Source organism: Cimex lectularius, unplaced genomic scaffold (assembly GCF_000648675.2).
Source record: "Cimex lectularius strain Harlan isolate CLEC.00 unplaced genomic scaffold, Clec_2.1 scaffold271, whole genome shotgun sequence".
NCBI lineage: Eukaryota > Metazoa > Arthropoda > Insecta > Hemiptera > Cimicidae > Cimex > Cimex lectularius.
This window is the reverse complement of record NW_019394181.1, coordinates 524,733-545,980: the sequence shown is the minus strand read 5'-3', so window position 1 is coordinate 545,980 and position 21,248 is coordinate 524,733. Positions and strand designations below refer to the sequence as shown.

At 33.8% G+C, this 21,248-nt stretch overlaps 1 protein-coding gene across 5 annotated transcripts in view; it reads right to left on the bottom strand.

Annotated features, from left to right (window-relative positions):
* Positions 1 to 2,959: 2,959 nt before the first annotated feature.
* The window catches only part of LOC106669601 (POU domain, class 6, transcription factor 2-like), a 220,692-nt gene continuing 202,403 nt past the window's right edge, over positions 2,960 to 21,248 (bottom strand). For 2 of the 5 annotated variants that reach the window (XM_014399184.2, XM_024230013.1), the window contains exons 5-13: positions 19,510 to 19,668; positions 19,300 to 19,437; positions 5,662 to 5,945; positions 5,370 to 5,586; positions 5,120 to 5,300; positions 4,959 to 5,015; positions 4,302 to 4,385; positions 4,085 to 4,224; positions 2,960 to 3,798 (exon numbers count right to left, since the gene is read on the bottom strand). In XM_014399184.2, coding sequence (XP_014254670.1) covers positions 3,674 to 3,798; positions 4,085 to 4,224; positions 4,302 to 4,385; positions 4,959 to 5,015; positions 5,120 to 5,300; positions 5,370 to 5,586; positions 5,662 to 5,945; positions 19,300 to 19,437; positions 19,510 to 19,668 — 1,385 coding nt within the window. In that variant the 3' untranslated portion in view covers positions 2,960 to 3,673. The remainder of the gene's footprint in view (positions 3,799 to 4,084; positions 4,225 to 4,301; positions 4,386 to 4,958; positions 5,016 to 5,119; positions 5,301 to 5,369; positions 5,587 to 5,661; positions 5,946 to 19,299; positions 19,438 to 19,509; positions 19,669 to 21,248) is intronic. The other 3 variants (XM_014399192.2, XM_014399200.2, XM_014399206.2) reach the window with 3 other exon arrangements.

The following is a 21,248-nucleotide window of genomic DNA, read 5'->3' as shown; positions in this document are numbered from 1 at the left end:
ACAAAGAGCAATAAACGGATCATACCACCGAGCCATTAAAACGACACCATTTTCCCTAATGTTTGGAGTATAGATGAGAAGTCCTGACGAACTACGCCTTAAAACAATTATACAAGAAACATTCAAAAAACGACTAGAAGCGAGAGAGGAAGCAAAACGAAAAATACTCAAAATCCAATAACAACAAAGGCGAACTTCACAAAAAGAAACAAATCTCCGTCAAAATATACTGTTGGAGATATAGTCGCCATAAAAAAGACGTAGCATGAACCACATGCAAAAATAAAAGCAAAATTTCTGGGACCACAAGATAGGTATGAGGTAAGAAAAATTGGAGACACTCATGGCCCAAACATAACGTCCACCAGCCCCGATAACATGAAAGAATGGATCTCTCTCAAGGAGGAGTGATGATATGCAAGTGACATAGATCCATCAGACGAAGATTCGGCATCCGACAAGGAACCCCCTACCAAGAAGCTTCAAGCGATGATGACCCATTAAAGGATTCCCAGAATAGCCAAATTGTGAGAAGAGAGCATCTCAGACCAATTTGCCCTCCAGGTCTGGCCGAAGAGAGCGCTAGTGAGGATAAAAGGACGGTTGAGTTTTAACGGTTTAAGTAAGAGTGGCGGAATATGTGTAAGCGCAAGCAGAGAAGTTGAATAACATATACTGTATAGCCATTGCAATATCACATATTTCCTCCTCTTGCCTTAATTTCTTCTTGAAGACGCCTCGCCATACTTTCTATCAGTCTAGATGTCTTTTTGATGGAGGTTAGCCCATTCTTCACAACAAGTCCTTTCAAGATCATGGGGAGTATCAGGAAGTGATGGATGTGCTCTTATTCGTCTTTTGAGGTTATGTCATACATGTTTGATGGGGTTAATCTGGAGGAGGCCAGGTTAAGACCCTGTTGTGACGGTACATTTGTACTACGTGAGTGACATGTTTACGGGCATTGTCGTGCATTAGAATAAGATTGTCACTGTTTTCATCGAGGATAGGCAACACATGATGGTCTAAAATTTCATCCACATAGTGGCCGTCAAAGTCCCTCCATTAACAACAACCAATTCTTCGCGATTCTCCATAGAAATTCCTGCCCACACCATCACTGTGTTATGTTTAAAGGTTGGCTCTGGGAAGAATTACAAGCTTTCTACCTTTCGTTTCGCCTTCTCCACACTCTTTCACACCCATCTGAAGACCGCAGAGCAAATCTACCCTCGTCTGTAAAAAGTAATACAGACCAATCATCCAAAGACCACTTGTGTTCTCTATCAAATAAATGCGAGCTGTGCAACTTTGTGTGTTCTGGTCACGAAGTGGGAAAAAAGTGCTCTTAATACTGATTTAATCTTCTTCGAGCAGTGTGTTCAGAAATTTGGACTCCTCGAACTTTCTGGAGCTGATCAATTGTAAGGTGGCGGTTTTGAAAAATTGTCAAAGCCAAAATAACGGTCATCTTGAGGTTCTGTTATCCTAGGGCGTCCAGAATCGGGACTTCTATGGTAGGATCAAATTGCTCGAAAACATCTTACGGCATCTTGCAGTGTTTCATATGGAACTCCGACAGCAATAGCCGCATACCTGATGAAATGCCCATCATCAATAAGTGCCACACCGCAACATCCTCTTTTAAAACTTAAAATTCAGAAAACAAAGATGAAAATTAAATAGTTTATTGCTCCAGAATTCAAATGAGACTGAATAAAAAATTTAAATTTGGCAAAAAGTAAAAATTGAAAAATCCTTTATCCTTGTTTTGGATTAAGGATTAAATGTATTTAGACATCTAAGTGATATTCCCAATTTAAAACGCTTAAACAAATATTTATTGAATGAAACAAATTAAGGGCAGAATTTTTTTTATCGAGAAAATGAAAAAAAAAATCAATTGGAGGGAATTTTGTGCCTATCAGTGTGTATATATACTACATATGTACTTTTTTACAGCTAATATTGTTAGTCAAGGAGGTGAGGAATATATATAATGATTTCTCTTGCTTTATAAATAATCTACATATATTTTGTTTATTAAACACGTAAATGAGTGTATACATACATTGGCCTACTATTAGTTTACAACATCAAAAACAGATACAGACAACTTAATAAATTTATGTATATTTTTTTAATGACTGGTTGGGGACATGCATTGTTCTGATTTGTTGATATAGCTAATAGACAAGATATTTCTGTTTTCTTTTAATTTATATAATAAAGTGTCCTTAGAGCGCTAATCTTAACAATCTAGTAGGAACTTTAGTTTCTGTCTCTTTTTTGTTATAGTTGCAAATAACTCATTCCATGATTAGTCTGCAATATTATTTCATTATTAATCTTATATATATATTTTTTTACATTTTATGTACATTAAAGATGCATCTAAGTTGGCTTTGTTTAGTGAAATGATTGAAAACTTAACCATGTATTTAATCTACGTGCCAAATATTAAGACAAGATAACTACTTCCAAGGGGGTCTGAGTTAGCTTATGTTTTGTTTTTGTGTCAATTTCTTGCTCAATTTTGCTGTTATTGTGGTTGTTGTTGTGGTAAATAATTTAAAATATCACAAGATCGAAAGAATTTGGCCAAAATTTTATAAATTTATACACATATCACAATAATTTAGAATTTTGCCTCCCTCTTTTTTTAATTCATTTTAATAAAATTTCTGATACATTTACAAAAACTCACGTTCCCTTCAGCTTCTAATTTTACAGCTTAAAGAAGGTAATTTTCATTTAGGAAACAATTTACTTTCCAGACAAACTTACAATTATCACACTTTTTATGTGGTCTTAATGTGGATAGCTCTCAATCTTTAATCTTTCGTTAGTATTATTATTTTTTTTTTTTTGTACAATTATGTAAATTATTTAATTTGAGTGACAACATACAAAATAAATAAACTGCTCATTTGTTTATAATAAAAATTTACACAAAAGTCTAGGCCTATATATATAAATTATACTTTTCTTAGGTCCCTTAATATGTACAATGTTTTAAACAATAATTTATACACGAGTGTCTGTTATGTATAGTGGTTATGTACAAGTCCTTCGTCCTATTTAAAAAAAAAAAATATTGTAGACAAGTAAGATTTGCTTTTTAAAATTTATGTTTATTTCGTAGTTAATAGGTAGTTTTGAATGTGTAGTAGAACACAATAACATAGTCTTTCTTGATGATAAAATACTTAGAAGGTGTCCACACACATAGATGTAACATTATTTACAAGTATGTTTTGTCAAATCGGATACATTATATTATGTATTTAAATACTACACTGTCACTAAATCAATAATTAGCAATAAACAATAATGCTCAATGAGATCTAATGATTTTTCTTTTATTTATATGTTGATTCTGATGAGACAAAACAAATGATAACAAGTGAAATATTGCACTTAGTGCTTTCTGTTTAAAATTATGTATATACATGTGACCAGATTAGCCCGATTCAAGTTGTAATAAACAATGTCTCTTATATTCCATTTTATACACTTAGAACTGCGAGTCCGAATATAAAGTCGGAGAAATTTTCGAATCGTTCTTCACACCATAACTCGGGGACGGTTCTTGCATGCGTAGTTCGCTTGATGCAGAAGACGAATCCCTGGCGTATTCTCATGGATGCCACATCCCCTGCTGGGGCACTAGCTAGGTACACCCTTTCGACATCATACGAACAGTGTTCTTTAACGCTTGTCTCTTGTTGCAGAACCAAATCCTTATAACCTCCCTCTCATAACCCAGTTGGTGAGCAAGGGTAGTTATCTCAGTACCTAGAATCCACAATAATTAAATGATGAATGGAAAACAAAAAAGAAAGAAAAAAGAAAAGCTATAATGATGAGCTTTTACCTTTAAAAACAACAGAATGAAATATACAATCATTAATAACCTCAAAAGCAAATAACAAATTAATAGTAAAAAATCAAATACAAAGATAGTGTTTTAAATTTATTTTTGTTAATAAATCTGATGTGAATATAAAAATATAGCAAGAAATATGTTTAAGAATCAAAAAATTTAATTAATTTCTCAACCGTATTGATGAGATTAAAGTACCTGATGGATGTGTGTTTCTCTCGAAGTGTGCGTTGAGCAGCTCTAGTGCTTGGGGTGTGAACGACGTTCTCCTTTTCCTCTTTTTTGATGGCTCCACCCCGATGAACTCTGTCAGATGGTTTTGCCCACTTTTATACCTGCTCAAAATGGCAAAAATACCACATTAAAACAGCTCATTCAAGGCAACCAGGATAAAGGCGTATGGGCATTGAATTACCTCTCCTCGGCTTCTTTCATCCACTGTTCGAGGACCGGCTTGATTTTCTGGGCACTCTTTGGAGTTATGTCAAGTTTCTCGAACCTAGATCAAGGCAAAACGTTAGTATTTTTAAAACGGAGAAACGAAGAAAAGCAGACCCAAGACAATTGACAAAATATAGCCACAGCACCCTGGCACTCTCAGAGATTTAGAAAAATAATTGTTTTCAAACATTTTTTATGATGAAAGCGCCAGAGCCCTTGGTGGCATTAGGGTCAACCATTGGGGATTATTTGTGAGTGCAAGTATTTAAGTAAGTGTTAGTTAACATCAACGCTCAAGTTAATTGAGAAATTCAGAAAAACTATAAAATAAATAAATAAGAACTGCCCCAATTTCAAATTCTTTGTCAATGATTTTAACAAAACGCAAAAGACAACATTTGTTCATTTCAATTTTGAACTGAGAATGAAAATAAACCAAATTGTGATATTTAAGTAGACATAAGACTTTAAGTTAGTGATATGTTGTTAACAAATGAACAAATGCTGCCCTGTTAAATAATAGGTAAAGGAAATTTTGTTTAGAGTTTAAAATCAGGCAGTAAGAATAAGAGGATAAATTTAAAAAAGAGAGATTACAGTATAAATAAAACAAAAGTGTGAAATAACATACATTGACTGTTGTTGTGAGGCAAGTTGGGCAGCACAATACATCTGAGTTGCCAGGGCGCTGAGAAATTCAAAAGGTATGTTAAAAACGTTGATTGACTAATTATCTTTTTTGTATTATGTAGGAATAAGCTTCTGAGTTGAAAAAGTGGCTAGAAACATTACCTGCAAATGGCAGATTGAGAGTAGGCAGGACCTTCGGTGATACTTAGAGCTTGACCGACTTGCGTTTGTGTCAGTCCGAGCGACAACCTCCTCAGTTTAAAAGCTTTTGCAAACTCTTTAATCTCGTCTAAGTTAATACCATCTACAGTGTTACCTCTGCTTTCTGATATCATGGGTTGGTCTAGAAGAAGAAAAGTGGTTAGATTTATGCTAAAAATGAAAATTTCCTATTGAATTATTTTTTTCTTACTTGATTCATCCATCAGGTCCAATGGAAGAGGGCTGTGTTGGTATTTTATGGCAGAGCTTGTTGTTATTGTGAGATCATTGTTAGAAGCAGCTAGACGACTTATCGTATTCAAAGGAGATGTTGAAGGATTGGATGCTGTTGAGCAGCCCCCATTGCTCATACCTGTTCCATTCCCTCCATTAATTGGTGGCGATTTGGCACAATTTTGCATCCCACTCTGAAAGCAAGACAAAAATGAGAACAGAACTTCTAATGAACGAAATTTATTTATTTAAAGAAGTTGGATACTCACATTGAATGGTGAGTGACTTATAGGTGATTTCTGCGAGGGTTGTGGCAGAGGCGGTTGCGGCTGTTGATGTTGGTTCTGCTGCTGGGGTGGAGGTTGTGCCTGTGGCTGCTGTTGTGGTTGGGACAGAAGAGGCTGTGGCTGTGTCTGTTGCTGTTGTTGCTGCTGCTGCTGTTGCTGAAAAGCATTGAGTAGGTGCTGTTGATGCTGGCTGTGCCCATTGAGAAGATGTGGCAGTGGAGGTGCCGGTATCGTAGGACCAATGTTTGCCGGTGTTGGGCTGTTTGCTGCATAAGAAAATTTCAATTAAAAAACATTTTAAAATAATATATAATTTTTAAAATTACATTGATTTGTTATTTACAACTACAAATATTGAGTAAATAATTTTTGTGTATGCTGAATCTATCGTTTAAGTCACATGTAGTTGAAGTTGCCCTGTGGCAACACTCCTTCATGCTGACACTTCATTGTTCGTCATTCACTGAGAAGGTCTCGGGTAAACTTTTGCTTCAATCATCTTTTCTTTTTTTTTCTTTTTCAAACATCATTTTTTCATTTCTGGTAGGGTTGGTAGTGATAAATGTCATAATAGTAGATTATTGTGGTTACTCAATGATAGATGAAATTTTTTTTATAGCAGGTTTTGAGGAGGTTATGTGCAAATGAGATTTGAAAGTCTTTATACATAGTATGATTTGAAGCATACAAAGGAGCATGTGTAATTTGACAGAAAATTGGAATTCTTGGTTGAGCTCCACACCCTTCACAACCATAAACCCTAAGAAGTCTTATCATTGTTTTGTAAATTAAAGATTGTTTTCAATGTTTAATTTTGATCGTGAGACAAGTAATATTTTAGTAATTTGTAACATTAGGTTGTTTGACAAGTTTTGACAAAGAAAAGACAGTAATCTTTTCAATTGTGGTGTGTGGATTTCAAGTCAGACGTTTATACAAAAAAAGTCCAAGATAATGCACAAGGTCAGTGGAAGGCAATGGGGTTCAATTTATGCTCACTAGGGGACAGCTACTTTTATGCAGGGTAAAGTTTATCTGTATGCTTTCCTTAGTTTTATTTTCATTCTTCATTGCATAAACCATACTCTTGTGCAGGAATATTGGCAGTGTACATTGAAAATAAAAATGGGCTAATTATTCTTCCCTGAGAACACTTGCCCTAATGCGTACATAAGGTGAAAATTCATTTTCCTGACGGTAAAACTGGTCTGGCAGATATGATCTCAGAATCATGTAGCGCGCATGAAGGAGTATGTTAGTTTCCGAAGAAAGTCCGAGTGCCAGACTCAATCGAAGGCCAATTCTAAATCAACAAAATCACCCAAGCAAGGCTATTTTGTTCAAGTGAAGAGGCGATATTATCATCAACAACACTGAGGCATTTATGAACTTATTCTTTTATTCCTTTCAAAGTGATTGATTCTATTTTGAACCCAAATCTGCAAATCTACAAGGCAATACTTGCTTATGTATATACCATGGTAGTAGGCTGTTATATAAAAATATGTTAACTATAAAGGATAATTTTTTTACAATATCATTCAACTTTTACTATTGATAAGTGTTGGAAGCTAAAAATGTAAATTTTATTCTATCGACAGTATTTAAAGTAGATTTGTATTTGTGCAAAATTGGTTTTACCAAGATGCTATAACATAACCAATAATTTATAAGAAAAACATATATTGTGGGAGAAGTAGATAATTTTTTTTTATATTTGTGTGCAGAATTGCAGTTGAATAATTACAAGAAAAAAGATCATTAGTTGTTAAGGAATTTTTGTGTGAAGTAGGCATAGCGTTAGAAAATTAAAGCAACATTTTCATGTAATGAAGCATATGATTCTCATTTACATGTCTTTTTCAAACATGTTCCCGCTATTTAATTACTTTGTAAAAGATTTTATAAAATAATTTTTTTCTGATAAAGTGACAAAGGCTATCATTATAATGGAATGTCCTTTATTATAATTCATAAAAAAAAATATTACAAAAAGGTGGAAGACATATTTATGTGAACATCAAAGCCAAATGATATGGAGGAAACGGAAACATAACATCATTGTTTATAGCAATTAAAGGTTTCTGGAAAGAATTATTAAGTTGGACTTTGATTAATTAAGATAATATTAAATTTTTTTACTATTCAAAAACTATTTTTATCTATTCTGAATTACCTCGATTGTTCAAAATAAATGATTTAATGTATGGTATTTAATGACCGTCAATTAATGATTATTAGCAGATCGTGAGAAGCGTTGTCGTGTGATGTAGGTTTAGAAAACATTTTCTTTATCGTGCCAACGTTTCGATCTTTATTGAGATCATCTTTAGGGCCTGGGATTTACAAACGTTGTTTACATTATGCAAGTACATCTTTATTATAAAACAATTATAATGACAAATATTTTATTGAATGTAGTACAAAATACGTAAAGACTCTACAAAGGAATTCGCTGCTGTGAGTGGGATCAGTCCATTTCTTTAGTCATTTTCTCCTTAAAACTGAGTTGTTCGAACTCATTTTATTTCATTTTTTCTATTAGGAAGTATTGCTCATTAACTTTTCGTTTTGCTTATTATTTTGTTTTTATATAATTTCAAGGGACCTAATATGAAACACAACGAAAGACAGTTAAACGAATACAATTAAAACTTAATTTATGATTATTTAGAGATCGTGGGATACGATCCTGTGTGATTTAGGTTTAGAAAAACATTTTCTTTATTGTGCCAACGTTTCGATCTTTATTTAGATCACCTTCAGAGCCTAAGATTACAAATATTGTGTACACATTGTTTATACAAATACATGTAAGATGTGAAAATGAATTTATACAAGGATGTACAAAAAGTAGAAATTTTAGGTTTAATCAAAATGTTTGTACTCACTCAAAGTGTTTGTTTTCTTGTAGACGAGTTACGGTTGTGTGTTGTGTTGGTAGTATTAATGAGATATAAATGGTTTTTTTGTTTATACACTGACAGGGAAAAAATTCTCCCCACTTGTAATATCACTTGATTTGTATATATTTTTATATATTAATCAAAGTTTCACGTTTAATAATTGAATTTGTCTCTAAAAAAAAGGAAAAAATGTAAATTGCTAAGAAAAATGAAATAGACCCGCCTATAATATCCTGAAAAAAAAAAAAAAAAAAAAAAAAAAAAAAAAAAAAAAAAAAAACTAAGCCAGAACGAAAAACCATTACTCTTTTTTTCCATTGTCGGCCTCTTTCATCTCAAACAAGCCGACTCCTAGAAAAATGAATTTCTACCCCTACTTCCGCCTCCACTCCTTCAAAATCCAAATAAACATAAAAACATTTATATCTCACTAACACTCCCAACACAACACACAAACCTGACACGTCTACAAGAAAACAACCACTTTGAGACAAATACTATGATTAAACCTAAAATGTATACTTTGTGTACATAGTTGTATAAATTCAGTTTCACATTTTGCATGTTCTGTATACACAATTTATACACAATATTTGTAAATCTGAGGCCCTGAAGATGATCTAAATAATTATCGGAACGTTGGCACAACAAAGAAAATGTTTTTCTAAACCTACATCACACAAGATCGTAGCTCACTATCTCTAAATAATCTTAAATTATTTAATTGTATTCGTTTAATTGTCTTTCATTGTGTTTCTATTAGGTCCCTTGAAATGATATAAAAATAAAATAAGAAGCAAAACATAAAGTTAATAAGAAATATTTCCTAATAGAAAAAATGAAATAAAATGAATTCGAAAAACTCAGTTGTAAGGAGAAAATAATTGGTTCAATACAATATTTGTCATTATAATTGTTTTATAATAAAAGAACTCATGGATTTCATGCTGATGAACGTACACTTAGAAAATTTAAATCGAAACAATAATTATTCAGAAATCGTGAGATGCGGTCTGGAATGAGGAGTCGGCTTCTTGGAGGTAGAAGGATAAATCCCATGCCCTAAAGATGCTCTCAATAAAGATCGAAACGTTGGCACGATAAAGAAAACGTTTTTCTAAAACCTACGTCACACCAGACCGCATCTCACGTTTTCTGAATAATTATCGATTAATGGTCACTAATCACCACACACGAAACAATAATTTTTTAAAAACACAAATGAGATTGTTTGCTATATTTTTAAGAAGCGCAACTATTTTAGCCATTCTGTATTTTAATATATTTTAAAACAATTGCTGCCTTAATATTTTATGAATAATAAAGTAGGCTTTGTTAACATTATTTAACCCGGGATTTAATTTGGAACAAGGTTTAATCAAGTTAGATTAAATGAAATTACATAGTAATGATAGACAATACTATAAAATTATGCTTGTAGCTGGAACATTTACAATCTGGTTGTCTCAACATTGAAGTACATAGGTACCAAAACATGTTTGACAAACAAAACCAGTGCAAACAGCCAGATAAGATTGATCAACGCAGATCAATGAAGGTCAAAACATAAAATTTAGGCTTGACTTTTGTATCATACTATTGTTCTGTAATAAAGGAACATGGATTTTTCTTAATAAACAAAGAGTAACATTTCCCCTAATTAATTTAATTTAAAAAATTTTAATGATCATAATAAATGATTATTCGAAGATCGTGAGATGCGGTCTGGTGTGACGTACGTTTTAGAAAAACTTTTTCTTTATCGTGCCAACGTTTCGATCTTTATTGAGATCATCTTCAGGGCATGGGATTTATCCTTCTACCTCAAGGAAGCCGACTCCTCATATAAAAATGTTTTCTGACCCAACTTCTTTCCCCACCCCTTCAAATCTAACGTATATAAACATAAAACATCAATATCTCACTGGCACTCTCAACCACGTCACCCAATAATGACACATCTACACAGAAAACACACTTTGAGTGAGTACAAATACTTCGATTGAGTCAAAAATTTCTAGCATTGTATAAATTCACTTTTTTCACATCTTACATGTGTTTGTAAAACTTAACCAAAGTTTATAAATCCCAGGCCCTGAGGATGATCTCAATAAGGATCGAAACTTTCGCACGATAAAGAAAATGTTTTTCTAAAACCTACGTCACACCAGATCGCATCTCACCATCACCAAATAATCACTAAAAATTATACCGAGATCAGAAATGCTAATCACTTCCGCAATAAGGGTGCCATCAAGATGATAGCAAAAGTTGTCAACATTCTTAATTTTATTAGGTTTAAATTTGATGCATTTGCATTTTTCTGCCTCAACAATCAGGATATTTTTGGAACACCAGTTTTGAAAAAAATGTCAATGTCATAGTTGAATAGATCAACAGAGCTTGAGATCATCTGCAAAGAAAGATAAGGAAGAGGTGACAAAATGATTAGAGACATCACTATAAATGTGAGGAATGAAATTGGCCCTAAGTGGGATCCCTGGGGAACACCTACTATTATAATAATTTAAACAAACAGCAGTAGGTTCAGTAACAGCTTTGCATTTTCTTTACATAATTCTCATTTAAACACAGTTACTAAATTACTATAGAAAAAGTGAAATATACGATTTAAATATTAGAAGAATAATTTATTACAGCATTTGTCTAAATTACACGTTTGAAAAAAAAAATCCTTTAATAATTTAACTTGTGTTGAATATTTTAAAATGTCGTTTCGTCACAGCGGGCTCAACTGGGCCACTTATGTGGGTAATAGGGGGTAATAACAGTTCAAGTAGGCATCGAGCGGACTAATTACCCAAACGATCAAATGTGGGTCCAAATGTCTGTGAGTCAACCTATTCCCGGCGGCTTGCGCAATTTTTCATTAAGATAATTTACTTCCAAATCAATAAGAACACCTGGCGGTGCCGTGTCATTTAATAACATTTTAATGACTTTTTAAAGGTAATCGCTCCGGCGACGGCTGAAAAACTAAGGATGGAATCGAAAGGGAATTATGCTACTGCTCGGCCCGAGAAGCATTATAATTACCAAGCGTTGTTTTTCCGTTTTTTCTCGTTTTTAATTTATTATTCTTTTATCTATCCAGGACCTATTTGCACCTAGGCGATTGTATTATCTGACTAAAAATGTTTAAACATGTCTGTTGTGAATATTTATAAACTTAAATATACAAAAGAGGGTATTGGCGTTTTAAATAATTTATAATATAACGTGTGGTGTTTAGTGATAAGTAGTTAATGATTATTTGGAGATCGTGAGATGCGGTCTGGTGAGATGTAAGTTTTAGAAAAACGTTTTCTTTATTGTGCCAACGTTTCGGTCTTTATTGAGATCATCTTCAGGGACTGGGATCGCTAAACATTATTTAAATTTTACAAATCATGTAGGTTGTGAGAAAAAAAATGAATACAATGTTAGAAATTTTAGATTTAATCAAAGTATTCGTACTCAATCAAAGTGTTTGTTTTCTGTGTAGATGTGTCATTCTTGTGTGTCGTGTTCAGAGTGCCAGTGAGAGATTAATGTTTTATGTTTATATACGTTGGATTTTGAACGGGGTGAGGAAGGAAGTTGGGACAGAAAACATTTTTGCATTGTATAAATTCACCTTTTTCACATCCTGCATGTATTTGTATAATTTAAACAATGTCTATAAATCCCAGGCACTGAAGATGATTTCAATAAAGATCGAAACGTTGGTACGGATAAGAAAAAAATGTTTTTCTAAAACCTACGTCACACCAGACCGCATCTCAAGATTTCCAAATAATTATAATATAACAATTACCAACGAATATAAGAAAATATTTCAACATTACAAGTTTTTCATACCAGAAGCTGATTTACATGTATATGAATATATGTCTATAAAATGACATAATACAAAACTGGTTTCTTTGTGGATTATTTTAAGTTAAAAAAGTCTACCTCAGTTTCTAGGCAAACAAATATAATTTTCTTGACCATTGGTCTGGGTAAATGTCAATTCAGAATGAAATAAATACTTATAAACTTTTCTCGTTCGGTCTGCGAATTGATAGGCATTTATCGAAGTTTTATTTATTCATACTTTTCTTGCTGTATTCTACGTCTATGAAGTAGCAGGTCAAACTGGGGAGAAACATAGGATAAGATGGCAATCAAAGATGTTTTGTACAACCTACGTCACACCAGACCGCAACTCACGATCTCCAAATAATTATTAGGCCAAGTTTCTCTCTATATCTATAATATGGCCAATTGTGGATACGAATAACTGATGAATAGTGGGCTTTTTTTAAAAATCTAATTTATCAGGCAAATTCATTGTTATCATAATAAAATAACCCAAGGACAAATACAAGTTCGACGAGTGGTTTGAAGTTAAAATGTTTTCAACTTTAGACTGTCCTGAATGTGTGTTAGCAACATGGTCGCGTCTTTGGATATTGTTTCCCTTGGTTAATTTCCCCCCCCCCCATCAAATTCGGTGAAATCTGAAAAACCGAGATGCTGTATTTAGTCGCTTGTGATAATTTCATCTGCCTACCTACGTGTTTTAGTTCGTTGGTCGTAATTTCTCGCCATCTTCAATGCATTATTTTGTCATATATGTTAAGAGATTGAAAGTCTTATGCAAGAAAAAACGACGAAAAATGAGATGAACAAAACAGCAAGGGAAGGCAGAAAAAAATGAACAGAAACGATCAAACGATAGGTGCATAAAGCTCACTCTTGATTTAATGCCACAACAGTAGTTGGATTAGTAGTTTAGTTTTGTAACTGTTTCTAACAACAAATAGTTCAGGTGCTAGGACATCTCTGCTTCAGCAATAGATATGGCGATAAAAGGCGAATCAAGAACTAAGAGAGATTATCTTTTTTGTTACAGTTATTACGGATTTTAATTAGTTCCGTTTTTTGTATTCAATAGTTGGATTACTGTTGTGTCTCATTAGTATGAAATGTATGGCAATAATAATGAATGTAACCAACTTGGAGCAGCCTTCAACTTAGTTCTTTTTATAATTTTTCGAATAGTTCATAAGAAAGTGACCAGTTTTATAAGCTCGAAAGAATCAGCAAACAATTGAGGATGTCGAAGAAAGCTATTTTGAAGGTAACGAAATTATTATCCTTTCGGCCATCACAGGGTCCACAGGCATTTCAGGCAAAGGAGTTTAGGCGAAATATTGATTCTTGCCGAGATTCGCATCCACAGTTTAATACGTATTACGTATTTGGTCAAGTAAGCGGACGCGGTGAATCTAATAGCATTATCGTGTTAGCAACGTTAAACTCAATTGCACCAACTGTGCCAGGGAAACCAAATGAAAATTGTCTTTGTCCACTGAATACAGCTGCCCTCGGTAGTAAATTCACTTAACGTTGAATAAAGTTTCAAGCGGCTTTGTTATCTTGAGGAAACGTAACTGATCAAAACAAAAAATTGAATAAATAGACCAAAGAACAAAAGAAAAACATACGCAACCTATCAGAAAATTATTATACATAGCAAGCGAACCGTACGGATCATTAGATTTTGTGAATTTTCGACCTTCGATAAATCAATTTCTTGTTTGTGTTGGGATCAGAGTTGAGGTTATTTTTCTCCGGAAAATTAAACAATTATTTATTTCATCTTGTTCGGGGTTTCAATTGCTTTTAGTCAATTCAAAGGTTGTAAATTACTCAGTTTAAAAAAAGGAAGACCGCGTATAACAATACAACATATAAAACAATTTATTTAGAAATCGTGAGATGCGGTATGGTGTGATGTAGGTTTCAGAAAAACATTTTCTTTATCGTGCCAACGTTTCGATCTTTATTGAGATCATCTTCAGGGCTCGAAGCGTTTGTCTTCTGTTTAATTGTGTCATTCTTGCGGGTCGTGTCGAGAGTGCCGAAGACAAACACTTTGAGCCCTGAAGATGATCTCAATAAAGATCGAAACGTTGGCACGATAAAGAAAATGTTTTTCTGAAACCTACATCACACCAGACCGCATCTCACGATTTCTAAATAAATATCGATTAACGGTCACTAATCACCACACATATAAAACAATCATTACACTCCACACATCAAACAGTTCTACATAGTCTAAATCCCCAACTATTTATCTATACTTTCCCTAATAATCCCGGTCTATAATAATCCTGAAAAGCTAATTAGGCGCGACCGACAAATCATTACCCTTTTTTTTCCAAAGTCGTTCCCTTTCACCTCAAAGAAGCCGACTACTCATAGAAAAATGAATCCCCACTTATTCAAAACGAAACATATATAAATAAAAAAACATTAATATCTCACTAACTCTCTCAATCCGACACACAAACGTGACATATCTACACAGAAAACACACACTTTGAGTGAGTACAAATACTTTGATTAAATCTCAAAATTGTATAAATACATTTGCACATCTTTCATGTATTTGTATAATTTAAACAACGTGTATAAATCCTATTCCCTGAAGATGATCTCAATAAAGATCGAAACTGATTATTTAGAAGATCGTGATGTTCGGCCAGGTGTTATGTCGGTTAGATAGGTTAGTTTTCTTTATCGTGCCAACGTTTCGCTCCTTTTGGCACGATAAAGAAAATATTTTTCTAAACCTACATCACACCAGGCCGCATCTCGCTATCTCTAATTAATCATTAATTAACGGTCACTAAATACTCACATTATAAAATCTGTAAAATGTTAGACAAGTGGTTTGACCGGCAATACCCCATTCTCCCCTACTTATACAAAATACTCTCGATGTCGAAAAGGAAATAGCATTTCTTGCTATGATCAAGTATAATTAAATACTATACTTTATTACTTACGAGATGGAATATTAAAAAAATAGAAGTTTATTAATATTAAAGAGTCAAATTATGCAGGGAATCTTTTCTAACATGCGCCAGCAGGTTTTCTCTATTTTCCGAACAGTTACAAAAAGTGTCCCGATGGTAACCCCCCCTTTCATTTTTGCGCATATTCATAACAGTCAGCAATTTGTTTTTTTCGACGTCAAATATTTTTATTTCAAATGGGAACCTCTAAATTTTAATTTTTTTCTGAAACTATATTTTTTCTGAGAAGAATGTGTACCACAACTTTGGAAAACACTTTTTAAAAGGATAGTTCCTACTCACAGTAAGAGTCTTAGTGTGAGTAGGAACTATCCTTTTAAAAAGTATTGAACACCACACTCACTCCATCATTTATCATTTCTATTACTTTGGAAAACTTCCAAAATTGACCGCTCTAGGATTTTTGGAAAATATTAATAAAATATGGAAATTACATCGTAAAAGTTGATTAAACGCACGTTTCCATTTTATTATTTTTTTTAACCATCAGGTCCTTTGAAAATACTAAAACGTAAGGAAATATCATAAATAATGTTTATTTAAAGCAAGTTTCCATTTTCTTTGTTTTCACCATGGCCGGTATTTAAACATAACAATAAAAAACTTTAAACACAACCATCTGTGTACGTAAAAACGTACCTAAAGATTATTTAAACAATTAACATGATAATTTTATTTTGATTTCGATCGAGTTTGGCACTTGAGCATGCTTTGGAAATTGAAGAACATCCTCCCTACTATCTCAAACTGAGATCTTACCTGACGGACTAATTTTGCTAAGTCCGTCAAGGAAGTGAATTTTCACCTTTCGCATTAGGGCGGTTGTTACACAGGGAAGCATACTCGGTACATTTCTATTTTCAATATACATTACAGATATTCCTACACGTATTAACATTTCAACACATACATTCGAGACAGCAATTCTTACAACGTACCCTTAATTAACACGCAACACTTACAAAAACACCTGAATGAATTAACAGTACCGTTCACAAAGTGGAGAAACAAGATAAACCTAACGAAAAGCGTACAGATAAATTTTACCTTACGTAAAAATATCTGTCTTGCAATGAGCATAAATAGTACCCCATTGATCTTGTGCGTTATCTTGGACTTTTCCCTGACGTCGAATACCCACTCAATACTGAAAAGGCAGCAAACAAAACGAGGTTATAATCAATAAAATGACTACTTCTCACGTTCAAAAATAGACTTTCAAAACCAACTTTTAACTTACAAGAAAATGATAAGATCTCTCTGAGCGTACGGTTGTGAAGGGTGGGCCTCAACCAAGGATTTAAATTCCCAACGTCTCCAATCAATTTAATATAATATTCTCCGTCAGATTATAAATGCACCTTTTTATGCTTTAAACTATTCATAACGACCTACAAATCCCGTTTGTACATGAATTCATCAAAACCCGCCATAAAAGTGGGACACTGGGCAACTTCTACAAGAAACTTAAATGACAAATCCAAAATATATGAACATATTTACTTAATTAAAAATTTGTATTTTTAAGTATCATATAAATGTAATAAAAAAGTCTTGTTAACATTTCGTCAAATAAATAGTTAAAATTGAAAACCCTGCAGCCAAGTAAATATTTACAATCCACCAAGCAATTTCGCTCATTTTTATTATCTAAAATGGTCGTGTTTAAATTTTTTTATTATTATTATGGTAAACCGTACCTTATTGAAAAAAAATAAAATGGAAACGTGCGTTTAATAAACTTTTCCGATTTAATTTCCTTATTTTATTAATATTTTCAAAAAAATCTAGAACCGTCAATTTTGGAGATGTTTCTAAGTTTTAATACTCATTCCTCTCAGACAAAATCTATTTTAAGACAAAATTAAAAATTTGGGGTTTCCATTTGAAATTTTTAAAAAAATTGAATTTCATGATACTAGATATCTTAAAAATGTTGATAACGCACAAAAATATAAGTGCGGTTACCATTGATCGCTTTTTGTTGTCCGCAGTCGCACGCTAAAAAAGACCCTGTATACATTTTGGGGCAAATACCACTTACAAAATAGTCCTCCAGTGAGCTGGTATGAATTTACGTGTAAAACTGCACCAATGTTAAACATGTAATTATTGCCCAGCAAAACAAGACGGACAAAAATCACCAAGACAAAAAATTAAATTCGATGCGGCCAAAAAGGTTCAAATAATAAATGCAAAAAATATATAATATTAAAATTATCCAATTAGGTCCCCCATCTTTCTGCCCCTAGTATAATTCAAAAATAAAACTAGGTAAAAAAATAAAAAAAAATTTAAACAAATGTAGGATAATGTTGTCGTTCAAGTTTAAAAATTAATATTCAAGTGTTCTTTATCTTTGGAGCAAATAAACAACCTTTCTGTTCTTTCTCACCGCATAGTAGACAATTTTTTTAACTTTATATATATATATATATAACCTGGTACTGGCAGTAGACCTCTTTCCTCTCAAGAAACCAGGTCAAATGACTGACTATCATAGACTACACGAGTTTGCTTTGACAAGTTTTTAGGGATATCGGCCTGTAACTTGGGGCCAGATGAGTCTATGCTTTCCTTAAGGATGGGAACGACACGCGCCTCACGCCAGCGGTCAGAATGGGACCTCAACAAATTCAACAAGTTATGCTTCGTAACCTGGGGAAGGTTTTTTTTTTAAGACGGTATTTCAACTACGAGGTTATTTGAACCTTGATTTGAATTTTTTTTTTTTTGAAAAAAAGCCCATTTGTAAGTATGCCGAGTTCGAATGCAGGGCTGCTGGATTCGAACCCGGGACCTTTACCTTACAGTGATGAACGCCGTATCGGCCGAAGGTTACGTAGCATTTCATATTGGATACCGTCGCACCCAGGGTTTCAATTCCGGGCTCGCCGAAAACGGCGTCTAAATCCTCCAGTCATGGGTTATTCTATTAAATTAACGCAGTAAAAAAATCTTTTGCAAGACTTTTTAGGAGGTAAACAATTGTGGCATCGAGTATAACTGTTGGAAGGATACCAGTAGAACCTTAACTGAAATATTTTATCATTCAAACATTTAGTTAAGTTGTCTGTTAATGCGAAATTTATTTAGTGTTACTTTGGGTTTTTATACGATTGTACAAATCAACTAGACAAACCTGTAATCATTTCGAATAATGAGAATAACCATTTATTAAAAAAAAATTATTATATCAAAAAGATATAGGATTTTTGCTTAGTTTTCAATCCTTTAAATATTTGTGTAATGATAGAAAATCCGTTGGAATCATATATTCTAATGCATTTCGCATTTGCAGCAAAATGAAGAAATTTATTTTTGTAATTTTATCGAATTTGAAAAAAATGTCATTTGATTATTGACAACATTTAAGTGGCTTAAAGAATTTGAAATGTAAAACTTATTTTGTCTAGATTTTATAAAACATCCTAATTATCTCTAATGTTTGTTGTTGTTTAATTTAGGAGATCACCGTAAATCATTCTAGCCCATGAATTTTTGCTTGTAATTCCTTGCGGATTTGTGTCACAAGAAAAATCAGAAAAATGCAGTTAATTAAGGTCCACTAATTTTTTATTTATTGATCAAAATAAGAGATCAATAAACCAAAATTACGATAAAATGTATCATTTTAACGTGATTACGTCGTTCGACAGCTATTTAGACGCTTGACCCGCAAAGACGCGTGCGAGCACACAAACACACATATTGAATACCAAATATTATTTAAATCTGATGTTTCTAATTTTTGTTCCAACGGCCGATTTCGACAAAATTTCATGAATGTCAGTCGGGTTGCGTAGGATCAATTTATCAGTGAAATTTGAACAACTTACCATTGGTGTGAGCGTACTGGTGTGCGAGATTGGCCAGGGTGGTCGTCATCACCTGGCCGTTGCTCATCGGCATGTTGACCATCTGGTTGTTCGTTACCGCGTTGATCGGAATCGTCAGAATTGTCTGCGTGGCGATTCCTGAAGAAAATATTTTTAAAAAAATTACCAGATCAATCCTAGAAAAGGCTAAATCCGATTAATCGAACTTACCTTGAGAGGTAGGGATTAGCAACTGGGCCCCTTGGATGCCTTGGATTATCTGGCCCGAAGCGAGTATCAGCTGCGGCATTGCTGACGGCTGCGGGGGTGAAACCACTTGTTGCCCCGACGACAGCAGGTTCGCAGAATTAAGGTTATCTAAAAAGAAGCCTTGAATTACCTCAAGCAATTCTATTTTGCCGATTAATTTTATTTGCTATAATCTTCTACTATTTCGAGCGTTTAATTTTAACGAACGACATTTAACACTGATTAACTGACTATCTAGGAAATCACCTATCACTGCCTGATCACTTGGCGCAAGAAGGTTTTGTTTTACCAGTTGTACAGCAAGTTATATTTTTGGGGCTAACTTTAGATAGATTGGTGGGGTTGAGATGGGAAGTTAGTGTCCGAGTGGATCGAGGGTCATGATAGCTCAAGTGGTAGAGCAACGGCGTTTCTAACCGAAGATCGTGGGTTCGAATCCCGCTCCTGGCACTGAGTTTTGATCTCAACTAAAAACCTTAATTAATTGAAAGATATTGATTGGTCAAGCGGATCAGGAAAACTAGTGAATTTAGATAGAAAACTCAACTGGAAAACTCAATTGTTCAACACTTTAAAATGTATTTCTCACTTGACCAGTGGTGCAGATCCCTGTATAAGTCTTACGTTTTACCGTACGACCATCAGATCAAATTTTAACTTTGGAGCACAGTACTATGGCCAAGCAGGCAAAACTATTTTGCAGTAATTAGATAAGATACAGTACAAATGCCTAAGAGAGAGCCTTGGCGCACTCCGATCAACACCAATTGACATTCTACTAGCATAGACAAACCAATCTCCACTTGACCATAGCAGGCAGGTCATTTTGTACTGTCACTCCAGTGCTCTCTTGTCGTGTAAGGTGTAACATATAAATACTGGATAAAAAAGAAAAAACCACCTTTAACATTCACTTTCACCAATCCAGCCAAACACGAATCGTCAGTCCAATAATTATGTCCTTCACCTTATTTTAATGCCAACTTTGAAAGTACTCGGCAATTTTGTATACCTACATACATCTCCGAACACCGACGTGAATGCAACCCAAGTCACCCAAAAATGTCTAAGTGATCTATATGCGAGATTTCCAGACGGACATCTTATTTACACTGACGGATCACTCCTGAATGGACTAGTAGGTTGTGCATTTTATGATCCTGTGTAGAACAACAGGGAAACGTTTTCACTTCTACAGGATTTATCTATGTACACTTCAGAATTGGTTGCTATAAGGGAAGCTATGAAAAACGAACAAGAAGCAATTCCCGAAAGTGGTCATGTCTACAGATTGCCTTAGTTGTGTGCAAAAACATCGCAATGACAAATAGTTGTATATCGCGGACTTCATCATTATAGAAATCCTTGAACTTGCAGCAATGATCAGGTCTAAAGGGCATAAAATAGTGATTACTAATTCCCGAATTTCGTGGTCCGCTTGAGCAAATAATATATTACAATTAATTAAGGTTTTTAGTTGAGATAAAAAAAGTCAATGGCACGAGCGGGATTCGAACCCAGGATCTTCGGCTAGATATTATTTGATCAAGCGGACCACGAAATTAGTGAATTTAATGAATTAAAATGAAGTATACTTCACTAAAGCTCTCCGTGGCCATTTCATTTGTCGCCGAGAATCCAATCCGATTACTCGACATTTGAAAAATGGCAAAAAGGAGGGAAAACTCAAAAGATGGGGT